The sequence below is a fragment of the Trachurus trachurus genome (genome assembly GCF_905171665.1).
Source record: "Trachurus trachurus genome assembly, chromosome: 13".
Lineage (NCBI taxonomy): Eukaryota > Metazoa > Chordata > Actinopteri > Carangiformes > Carangidae > Trachurus > Trachurus trachurus.
Genome location: NC_139892.1, coordinates 13,401,974 through 13,414,426, shown reverse-complemented (window position 1 = coordinate 13,414,426; position 12,453 = coordinate 13,401,974). Strand labels below are relative to the sequence as shown.

At 39.5% G+C, this 12,453-nt stretch overlaps 1 protein-coding gene across 1 annotated transcript; it reads right to left on the bottom strand.

Moving 5' to 3' along the window:
• Nucleotides 1–161: 161 nt before the first annotated feature.
• Nucleotides 162–4,606, bottom strand: xaf1 (XIAP associated factor 1). The gene is made up of 7 exons (XM_083984473.1): nt 4,466–4,606; nt 3,441–3,576; nt 3,267–3,323; nt 2,553–2,778; nt 2,379–2,461; nt 1,163–1,393; nt 162–734 (listed from the first exon to the last, which is right to left on the bottom strand). Exons 1-7 carry the CDS (start codon nt 4,501–4,503, stop codon nt 702–704), a joined length of 804 nt encoding a protein of 267 aa, XP_083840599.1. The 5' UTR covers nt 4,504–4,606; the 3' UTR covers nt 162–701.
• Nucleotides 4,607–12,453: the final 7,847 nt, after the last annotated feature.

Below are 12,453 nucleotides of genomic sequence, written 5' to 3'. Positions count from 1 at the left end.
TAGCTGAGGAACAATTTATTATTTTTCTCATTCGGTCTGATTATGAGTTTAATGTGATATTTATGAGATATCTCAACATTTGAAGACCAGACGTATCCTCGTTGTTCCAGGAGTGTTTACTGAGCACATCAGTTATCACACAAACACAAACGCTCAGGTGAAACTGTCATGACTTTTTAAGGAAACAGTGACATAACAATATGGCCACAAGATACATGTACCCGATCTGATGCTAAATCAAAAACAGTGTTTACTTACTTACATTAATTACATTTCAAACAGACCTCAAACAACCAAACATTATGTCAACAACGTCAGTGTAATTTACATCTGTTACCTAAACTTGATCGTTTACTCTTGTTCTCAGTGACATGATTAAAACAGACAAAGAGTGAAACACCTTGTATTTGAACAGAAAATATGTGCAGATTCAGACATGTAAACCTTTTAAATAGTTGTTATGGAGATGTTTCTGACTTTGCTGAACAACAGAACAAAGTTATCAGCTGTGTTAAGTTTGCCTGGATGCAGCGTATTTTTACACTATACAACACAAATTCAAACTGAAGGTCACTTAAAGTAAAAAACAAAATGTGATCCTTCAGCTAACACTTCAACATAAAAAGATCTAATGAAGGTGGAAAAACAACTCCACATCCCAGCACCGCACACACCCGTCTGCCCTGAGGAGGTTTCTCTCCTTACTTCATCAGAGTGTAGATTCGACATTTGGTCTGAAAACACGCAGAGGAAGAAAGAAACAGAAAAAGATTTTATTATTTTAAAACTTTTCAGTAACGTTAAAGTGATAGTTCACCCAAGATTGAAATATAGACTTATTTAATTTTTTCGGGACAATTTCGCATTTCGGGGCTTCAATACAAGACGGACATTACATACGAGCAGCATGGAGGTATTTGGATGTTTTTTGGTGTGTCTTTTTGTTACGAAGACAGTTGGTATACATTTGCAACCGTTATATGGACATGCACTGCTACGCCGAGACCCCCTGTAACTCAGAGAAGCCACGGAGGACTCTGAAACTTCTCCCAGCCCTTAGTCGACATGAGGGTGAGTAGATAATGAGTGAAATTTCAATTTTGGGTGAACTATCCCTTTAAAACAAATGTGGAGTAGTGGAGGACTAAAGCAGTGGAGTTACCTGATGCCAGTGTAGTGTGCGGGCGGGCAGGGCCAGGTGACAGTGGGGGCAGGTGCCGATCTGGTCCGGATCTCCTGCGTGACCCGCGGGGCCGTTGGAGGGTCCAGACGACTTGTAGGCGCTGCTCAGCTGAGAAAACTCAACTGGCCTGGAGGAACCGTCCTCATCCTCGTCCTCGTCCTCGTCCTCGTCCTCGATGTCGTAGTAATCCCACCTGGGCTCCGGGATTGGCTGAGTTTAGAGACACAGAGCAGAGGCGTTGAAGAAGATAAAACACACTCTTTCTTTATTCATAATTCTTTCTCAGATTTTACTACCACTGCCTCACTGTTTAACAAAATATTACTTTATAACACACATTAGTAAGTTCTTTCTTCATGTATGACTCTTATCCACTTATGCTGCTATTATAATATCTTAACATTTTAGATGAATGCTACATTATCTCATCACTGTCATGTAACGCCTCAATGGCTGCTGCAGACTCCTGCTTTAGGTAAAGTGACAACAACTAATACATGTGGAAAATTTGAGTAACACGTAATAATAACTGCACAACATTAAGTATAAGTTAAGCATCATCAAATACGTAATTCATTTCATTCATTCGTTTATGCAGCACCTCAAATTGATTATAATTAGTCTAACTTTGGATTATTATAAACTGCATACTTATTAGTATCAATGTAGGAAGAATGACTTATAAACAATGAACTTGTGCTTCAAGTAAGGTTTATAATAACTTTTGTTAAATACATTTTTAAAAGTTATAAGAAATTATTTATATGCAGTTGATGTGCAATTATTTATCTTTATTTTATTCCTATTTACTTTAGTCATTGATTCTTATGAGATTTAACAACTGAAAATGTGTTTTTTTTTCATGGTTCACATACAGTATATGATCAATGACGTGATGCAACCCAATGTCAAGGGGTGTAACTGGTATTTTTTCATAAAATTCTGATTTATAGGAAAATAAATCTAGACTCAAATGTGGAATAAATGTAAATTATTTTTGCAATGCAAGTCTATGGTTCTTGACAAATTTTACATAATTTGTCACATTATTTAGAAGAAAAGCTGGGTTTTTACTGTAGGATATGTCCTGCCCAGTGTTGCTAAAATGCATTAAAATTCAAATATAGAAATATAGCAAAATTTATTTGTCTCTGACCCTTATCTATCCATAAATAAGAAAAAAAACATCATATACCATATGGTTGGTTACATCTTGATCTAGAAATGACGTGTTGTGTCCACCATCACCGCTGCTGCTGCTGCTGACGTTACTTTGTGCTGCGGAGGAAAGAGAATAAACAAGACAAGAGTTAAAACACTTGATAAAGGTGAGATGAAGGTTTCTGTGTTGGGTCCTGCTCCTCCTTACCTGTATGTGGCGAGGTGTTGTTGGTGTGAGGAGGACCTGAGCCGGCGTCGGCGGCCGAGCAGACGGGGCCGTGGTCGGGCAGGTCCCTCAGTCTGACGTAGCGGTTACACTCCCTGCAGAGCTCGGTGCGACTCCCGCAGGCCACACGGTGCTGCTCCAGCTCCTTCGCCGGCAGCTGCAGCTCGCAGAACTCACAGGTCTGTAGGCGCTGCTCACACTCCTCAGCCTGCGAGGGGGAGGTAGAGGAAAATAAAACACATAAGCAGAAAAAACTAAAAAAATATGAACTGAAATTGATTATTTGTTTATTCTAGGAGTTGTTTTTATGAAAGACATGTCACTTTTATTTCTTAGTGTATCCTAAACTCTACAAACATGTCCTACATTTCCCATGATGCAATCTTTCTCTCTCTGCAGACACCTAACAACTTTCACACTCCTGTTCCCTATGCCTAAGACTGATTTTCCATTTAAAAATGTATAGATATAAATTTGTATTAAGCATATAAATTCAAATAGCATCCAATGTTTTTACTTGTATTTTCATTTGATTGTAATTTTCTGCCAGTGACATTGATTTTGCAATGTACAGGGGGCAATAATATACAATAAAAATATGTAGTATTTCTAAACAAACAATATTAATTCATTGCAATATGACTAAATAATATTAAAAACACATTTCCTTTACTGTACAATAATTGATGACCTCACCTCGTGATCCATCAGGTGTCGACGCTCCATCTTCTGGTGGCACTTGGAGCATCTCACCTGAAAAACAAACAGAACTGTAAAACCTAGAATAATCGAGAATATACCATCATGAGTGTATGTGTGTTTGTGTGTGTGTGTGTGTGTGTGTGTGTGTGTGTGTGTGTGTGTCTGTACCTCAGTGTGTTGTTCCTCCCTGTGTTGGTCCATTTGCTCCTTGGGAACCGACTCGTCACAGTCGGGACAGACACACAGGAAGCGGCTGCAGTGCGTCTCATGCAGAGCGAAGTTGGCCTCAGCGACCTCTCTGTGGCTGAATCAGAGTTTCTGCCATTATTTTATATCTGTTTTATTTGGATTAAACTTATTGAAACTTATTGTGCATTAATGGAAAATAAATGATGCTACATTTACACTTCAGTCTGCTCTTGTAGGATTTATTTTTAAAATAGAAAAGTGAAAGTGAAAATATAATGGAGCACTTTGACTAATGCAGAGGGAAGTAATCCTGTGTGTATTTTTAACAGCTTCATTATAATCTATTAAACAAGTATGATCAAATCTGAAAAACACATAATTCAGGTGTTGACGCCTTCACTAAAACATTGTGTTTTCTTTCCTGAACTTGACAGAAAGTTTTGTGTGTCTTTATGATCATTTTATCTATAATTAAATGCAGTATTGTGCTTTTAATATACATTTATCAATACAAATACATTTAAATATAATTATTTCCATGCGTACTTTGCACTTTGCACATTAGCCTAATGTGTTTCTTAGTTTCACTCAGGTCAAGATAAGGGGCATGATCTCAAAGTGAAACCAACTGAGGCTGAGTGCTTCTGATTCCCATGTACACTTACGGGAAATACAATTAAAACACTTTATCTCTTCATATTATCCTGTCAACAATAGAAGAGTTTCCAATATTTTCTTACTGCCTACAAATGCACCTTACATAAATCACCTGGCAGGACTTTGTCCCCGTGTTTACTGCCCAGTGAGCAGGTGTACCTAATAGTTGATAAACTTACACTGAGAAGTGCTGTTTTAAATGTGTGGCTGTTTATTAACTGTACCACAGTCTTACTGTAACGTGTCCATGTTGTTTTACGCCCTTTAAAGCCCAGAACAACAATAAACTAGCATTTATTTTACACAAACTAGACATTTAAACTTGTTGCGTATGAGTGAACTCTCACCATTGACGGCAGGTGCGTGTTGCCTCCATGTTTTCCATCGACAGTAAATCTTTAAGTACAGATACGATGGCAGTTGAAGATTAATCCGGAAAGTTGGGATCTTCTCTTTGAAACTTTACGTCTCACTTCACCAAAACAGAAAGTGAAATCATCTGTTTTTATCCTCCTGTTATTGTCCGTATCCGCCACATGGCGTCGCTAAAGATATGTAAACAATGATTTCTATGGTAGTTCACGGAGATCCGTTCATATGAACTGCAAACAGTTTTGATAATACAATTAGTTGTATGTTCTCTACAGAGATCTGTAGTCAATACTGTTGAACTGTATTAAGTTTTACTGATGGATGTTTCTACTATTTTGACTGTTGCGTTTCTGAAGAACGAAAAAAACACTTCCTTCGTTATATTTTTGAAACAAAGCCACTGCATTCCGACTCTAAAATATTTCGACCCAATGCAGTAAAAATAACAAATGATAAGATATATATTTATCATAATATCAAATTATATGATTGTCAGAAATTGTAGAATTAATTGACAACAACTTTTTTTTGCCGAGTTTTATCGCCAATCTCAGCCGGTTGTGATGTTTCCGACAGTTCATTGAATGCAGCAGAAAAACAGTTTGACACGTCGCTATGGAGACGGACCCCGGAAGTAGCGGTGGTTACGGTGAAAAACGGAACCACCACATGTTTTTAAAACTTTAAAACAGAATAAAAAGCGACAGTTCATGGGATTATTTCATCTAACGCCACAAATATTTACGTTTTACTTTGCTCTTGTACTTTAGTATTCGTTTTAACAACTTGAACTACGCCGTCGTTGTGATTTGTTTACTTTTAATCGTAAAAAAAATATATATATGGGTGCTGAAAACTAATAGCGCGTAATGTTTGTTAAAATGAACGTCCAGCTTTGGAAATTTCATAAAATGTGTTTGAAGTGAAGCGACAGTGGCTGGAAAAGTTGCCTGAACGCGGTCACCTTGTCTGGGGGATGATGTCCCGCGGTGACCCGGAGCCGCTGGAGCCGCTGGATCTCCTGCACCGCCGCCTGCTGCTGGCCGAGGAGGAGGCCCAGGGGATTATCAGAGACATGGGTGCACTGCGGGAGGACACAGTGCAGCGTGACTCCCTGCTGAGCCGTGTGAGCCGCATGGAGAGTCTGCTAGAGACCCTCAAACTCACCTTGTTCCGCCTGGAGACTGAGAGAGAGCTGGAGCCCTCCCACTCAGGTAGTGGCTTTTATATCAATAACTGAAGTATTAGTGATCCCAGTAAGTGTACTACAAAATGTGGTGATGTAGTTACCCAGATATTTCAAAATGTGATCTCATATATAAGTGCCTTGGAAAAGTCTTAATACCCCTTGAACTTTTCCACATTTTGTCACGTTACAACCACAAACTTTAGTGTATTTTATTGGGATTTTATGTGATAGACCAATTGGGCTCTTTGCACAGCTCCACTACTTCCTGAACTTAATGCTGCTCCTTTGTTTCCTGTCTTACATTATTGGACAAACTGATTAATCCAGGTGTGTCTGAGTAGTCACAATGGTCAGACACACCTGGATTAATCAGGCAAATGTCACATGCAGGGGCCTGACCAGACATTTTTGATAAGTGGTGGCCCAAGTGTGGGCACGCCACGAGCACACGCAAACACACACACTCACACACACTCACAAGTTTGGCCATACCCCGTTTCTTCTGCAAAACTAGACAGGAAAATATACAGTGACAAAATGTGGAAAGGTCTGTCTATGGATATTCTCATTCATCCAGGTCATCGTTATCTTTGGGCCACAAATTGAATGGAAGGCAACTGGACTTGTATTTGTATTTGTCTGACACATACAAGTTGCCTTCGATTCAATTAGTTGCCCAGAGAAAAGTTAAGGGGAGTGCAATGAAATCTGGACTCAAACATGCTGTGGTCACAGCATTTGAACATGTCATATAAAAAAAAATGCAAAAAAAAAAGAGAGTATATTTCCATATTTTTTAGGTTTTGCCACAGTAGAAGATATGAAATAAGATAAAAATGTGTCTTTTCCTGCTGTAGCTCATGTGAAGCGAGAGCAGGAAAAAAGACACTTTTTTTTTTTTTTTTTTAATCTTATTTCATATCTTTAATATCTTCTACTGTGGTAAAACCTAAAAAATATGGAAATATACTCTTTTTTTTTTTGCAAAAACTTGAACAATAACCCCTTAACTTTTCTCTGGGCAACAAATTGAATTGAAGGCAATTGGACTTCAGTTTGTTGCCCAGAGATAACGATGACCTGCATGAATCAAAATATCCATAGACACCCCTTAACTTCAACATTTTGTCACGCTACAACCACAAACTTAAATGTATAAAATAAAAAAAGTGAGTCTTTTTTCCTGCTGCAGCTCACGTGAAGCGGGAGCTGGCGGCGCTGCAGCAGGAGGCCGAGGAGCAGCGGCAGGCCTGCAGGAGGGAGGTGATGAGGCTCATGCAGCGGCTGCAGCAGGCCCACCGGGAGAGAGATGAGGCTCACACTGAGGTGCAGAGGTTGCAGGAGACGGTGGAGGCGGCCGCTGTTGCCAAGGTAACACTATATTTGGTATAGTGTGACATTTTATTCACCGTTTTTTAAATTGTATTATTATTATAGAAGCATCATCACTGCTGGATGGGATGATGATGTTTCTGACAGTCGTCATTATATAAATGAGCCAGATAACTTATGTAAAGTCGTCTCTCTCTCTCTGTCTGTGACTTTATAATGATCCAGATTCTGTTTAATGATGTTCACTATATGTTCTTGAACACCTCTCCATTGTCCTTTAAAGGGATAGTTCAACATTGTGGCAAATTGGCCCAGTGCCATAATCCCTATAGCAGTAGGTTCATTACCTTTAATTGTCGGTGCAAGCTGTTTTTAGAACGGCGGAGCAGAGCCGTGAGCTGCTCAGAGCTACGCTACGGAGGCTAATGGGATTTCTTGGTTTCCCCCATCAAACTCATCAAATACACAATCCAACAACTCCAAAATGCTCTGGTGGACAAAGTCATTTTTGAGGCAAATGCAGAGACTGCTTGCTGAAAAACTGCCCCAGACTCGTAACGTTCTGTTATTATCTCATAGCGTGGTGAATGTGCAGGTCACAACTTGTCCACCATAGCGTTTTGGAGTTGTTGGAATGTGTCTTTGATGAGCAGCCGTGAGCAGCTTACGGCTCTGCTCCGCCGTTCTAAAAATAGCTTGCACCGACAATTAAAGATAACGAACCTACTGCTAGGACTATAGGGATTATGGCAATGGGCCAAAATTTGCTAAACTGGACCATGTTTCAACAAGTCATAAAACAAATGTGCAAATTCCATAGTTTTATGCTTTATATGCTGTCGCCCGTTAAAGTTGGAATAATCTTGTTTTCAGACAAATTCTTCTTTTTATTCCTATTTATACAAATCAGTAATCACCTCTGACCAGGTGCATACTAAGTCTAAGTTACCAGTTTTGAGAAGATAATACACTTTATCTATTTAAAAATAAATCACATTGTCACAATCACTTCTTGAGAAGAGGTAAAAAAAATAATTATTCTAACTTTATGGGCAACAGCGTATATAAACAAAACAAAATACTGCAGTTAACATTTATGGATTCAGCACTGTTGAGGCAGGAAATCCAAGAATAAACACTATAAAAAGAAAAGAAACATATTTCGATTCCAGTCATGTGTTGGTTTGACATTTTCATATTTTGAATTTAAATATCATTAGATTATTTCTGTTTTCTTGCCATTTTCTCTTTAGCAGATGAGTTTATGAACTGGTTTTGAGTTTTAAAATAAAAACTGAGCTCAGAGGTGGCGGTTGAACACAAGCTGTTAAATATTACACTTTCCACCTTGTTTCCACCTCCAGACGGACGTGACTGCAGCTGCTCAGGAGCTGAAGTCGTTCAAAGTAGAGATGAGTCAGAAAATCAGGGAGGTTTGTGTCCTTTCATTTTTTTAATTTAAACCCTTTTTGTCTTTTGTCAAACTTGTATCATGTGAGCACTGACCCACCGAACATGCTCCAACCCTCAGATGAAAGAGGAGATGAGGCAGGAAGCCGCTCGCTCGGCCGAAGCCCTGAACTCCCGCAGGAAGCTGCTGCAGCGGCTGGAGGAGACGGACGCAGCGCTGCAGGTGAAGAGGAGACAGGTAGGATCATATGAAGACGGTCCACACACACACACACACACACACACTCCCATACGCACAGCGATGATTGACAGCAGCCAACGTCGCTGTCTGTTCTTCTCCGACCTCCCAGACTCTGCTGCTGCGGTCCCGGTGCCGGCTCCTGTGTGCGGAGGTGAAGACCGGCCGGCAGCAGCTGGAGGAGGAGAGAGACAGAGGCCGACGGCTGGAGGAGCTCTGTCAGCGCCTCAGAGACAAGACAGGTGAGTGTGGCCGCGCCGACACCATCACACATCAAATTACAGAACATCTCACCTGCTGTCTGTCAAGTCTCACACTGATTCACCTCTTTCTTTTAAAAAAAAAAAAAACACTACACTACACTAAAATAACCCCTTGAAGCATGAATTATCTTTCAGTGTCAGAAAAGTCTAATTCTTTGAAACTGGAGTCTTCATAGGACCTTCTGACCACCAATGTGAAAAAAGAGAAAATAACAATTTGCATATTTTTATTTTCATTCATATCATACTTGATATATCCAGCAGTTTTTTTTTATGTATTGCTCACAATTTATTAGGGGTGGGAATCGCAACAGACACCACGATACGATGTTATCACAATATTGCGATATTGTGATTGCTATACCAAATAGCACAATAATGCATTTTAAACGAAAAGAAATAGGTACCTGTTTTTAGGGCAAGATTTACCTGCCGTTGCAGTTTTTATGTGAGTGTCAATGTGGATTTTATAGCTTTTATGTGAGATTTTCTAATGTGGGTTTAAGTTGGTGTTTGTATGTCTAACTGTTCGGAGCCCAAACTGATGACAATTTTCTGTCCTTGTGATAGACAATAAAGCTTTTTGAATTGAATTGAATATATCCACAAGTTTCCGAACGTCATCTATGGTCAAAATCAGAATCCGGTTTTGCATTTCCAGTGGAATTGTACGTTTCCATGGTTTTCAGTCGTTGCCATAGTTGCGGTAAACACATGGATCTATCAACGCTGGCTTTTAACACGGATGTCAATTTGTGTGATATCCATTGTTAAAAGCTGGTGTGATGATCCATGCGTTTTACAGATTTTCATTGGAAAAAAATAAAAATCCATCTATTTACCACGACTACCGAAACCATGGAAACGTAAACATAAAATTCCACCGGAAGAGCAAAACCGTCTTACGTTTTTGACGTTCAGAAAAAGGTGGATTGCTCACAATTTATTAGGGGTGGGAATCACCAGAGACACCACGATACGATATTATCATGATATTTAAGTCATGATACGATATTATCACAATATTGCGATATTGCGACTGCTATACCAAATATCACGATATATAGTAACATTTTCAGATGCAAAAGATGCCAACATACTTAATCTTGATCAACATGTGTCATCTGTTAAAAACAAAGTTTTCAAAAAAGTTTTCAGTCTATTCATCTTACTTCAAACATTTATTAACAAAATGGACCTGAAGCAGCAGCTCATTCAATAAAAAAACACTCAGTTAAAACTGAATATAAAAATAAAACATGTCTGTCTTTTTATGTTAAAATTTTATGTTTTATACATTAGAGAAAAAGTATGACACTGTTGATACTGTATAGAGGTGTCAAAAAGTATCAAATATGACAATAATATAAAATAGATAATATAAGAATAATAAGATAAGGAAAAAGACAGTTCAGTTCATCATTATAACATCCTTCAGCTACAGGTTTAATAGGTTTCAGGAAGTTACAAAAGATGTTCCAGATGTCACAGAACCTGTCGACTTTGTTCACAGTGATGTAACTTTTCTTTTCTACGACAAAGTAAAAGGTCGTTCTCTTCAGCCACTGTGAGGTTTTACAGTACATGTCGTCTGTTACGTCCATTAGAGAGCTCTCAGAGCAGATGTTGGGTAACGACCTGGTATTTTTAGAAGTTATAAAACCATTACGTCAATAGTTAGGAGGACTGCCTATGATCTGAGTACACAGGTTTGTATCATCTATCTTTGAGCTTAGGAACATTTCGCGACTGCAAAGTTTTACATATTGGGGAATCAACTGTTTGTTTACCTTTAAATCAAAGCTACAGTTAGCATCAGGTTAGCTTAGCACAGCACACAGACTGGAAACAGCCTTGCACAGAGCCACCACAATGCATTACAAAAATAAATATATTCAACTTGTTAATTAGTGCAATTAGAGGTTCTTATTGCATTTGGACGGCGCTGCAGTGTTTATATTCAACAGACCATTAGGATTGTATTTCCCAGGAGGTGGGACTGTTCCCTGGAAGTCACTGTCACTTATTTATCTGTTTGTGTGATAGTTTTTTTTTTTCTAGCTCCAGAGTAAACACTGTTGTAGGTAGAGGAGTAAGATTCACACATGCCCATGCTTAGATGTTGAGCTGCATGTGTTTGTTTGGTTTTCAGCGATAAAGGATTCCCACGTGTTTGAGCTGAAGACGGAGCTGGAGGTAAGAGAAGAAAAGATCAGTGTCTGAAGAACAATTTGTAAATACATGTCTGATGTGTGAATACATGTGATGTGATGTCGTCCAGGCTGAGAGGAGTCGAGTGGTGGAGCAGCTGCTGAAGGCGACGGCACGTAGCGCTCACACTGAGCTGCAGGCGGCGCTGACGCACAACGTTCACCTGCAGGAGGAGCTGTGAGTCTGACGCCACCTGTGGACAGCAGCGACATCACTCAGTAACACTGAGGTCTGAGATGTTGATGTTTGATTGTAGCTTCGTGGCGTCACTAGAGTCCGACTGTAGGTCCCTGATACCAGCTAAGTTTTTTGAATCAATGAATGAAATTGTTTATTTCGGTCACACAACACAAACATCAAAGTCAACCATTTTGCGTGGACAGTTTAGCCAGCACATATTATCATACATAATTACATTTCAAAAATCTTACACAAAAAAAACGTCATACAGTGGCCAGAAAGGGAAAAGGTTGAAGCCCAATGTTTATACTTGCCTATATCCTATACTGTACACTCCTTTTTCTCTTAACTCACAGTAACACTACCAGACTTTAACTGTCCCTTACTGTGACACACACCAGATCATTTCCCGCTGCAGAACAGACTCTTCACATGAATATCAAAGATCCTCAGACATTTGGTTTTTAGACGAAGCTCGCAGACGGATCATCATCATCATCATCAGCTGCACCTGTTTCCCTCCCAGAGTTCACAGTCTCATAACAGAAGAGGAGGAGGAGGAGGAGGAGGAAATATTAACATCTGAGAGCAGTGGGGTTAGACAGATATATTGGTTTCTAATGCCGCACACAGACTGATATTTGATCGTTGTCCTTTATTAAAAAAAGATCAGATTCAGTCTCATCCACCCTCTGATATGATGGAGGATCTTCAGGTTTTTCGTTGATGAAATCTGTCTCACCTGGTCGCCGAACAATAACGGCTTCGGCCTTGAGTCTGGGATTCACAGGAAGCTGCAGGAAACAATCAAGAAAAAAAGAAAAGATGTGCGAATTTTTTATCTACAGAAATAATCTTTCTGACTTCCGGTTAAGGCGGCAAAGCGGAATGCAGCAGTAGACAGTAGCTCCATACCAGTCGGTTGCAAAACTAAATAATACTCGAGATATTAACACTTCAGAGGCTGTGTTTCGTCACCATGAAAGGAGCGAAGACAAACAGAGGACAAAAAAGTGCACAGAAAACAGGGAATATAACGCAACCGTCGTTACAACCCCTACCTGACTCGGAGGACTCCGAGGAGGAAGAAAATGGCGACAGGACGAAGCTAATTGAGAAAACTCAAGCTGGTGACATACT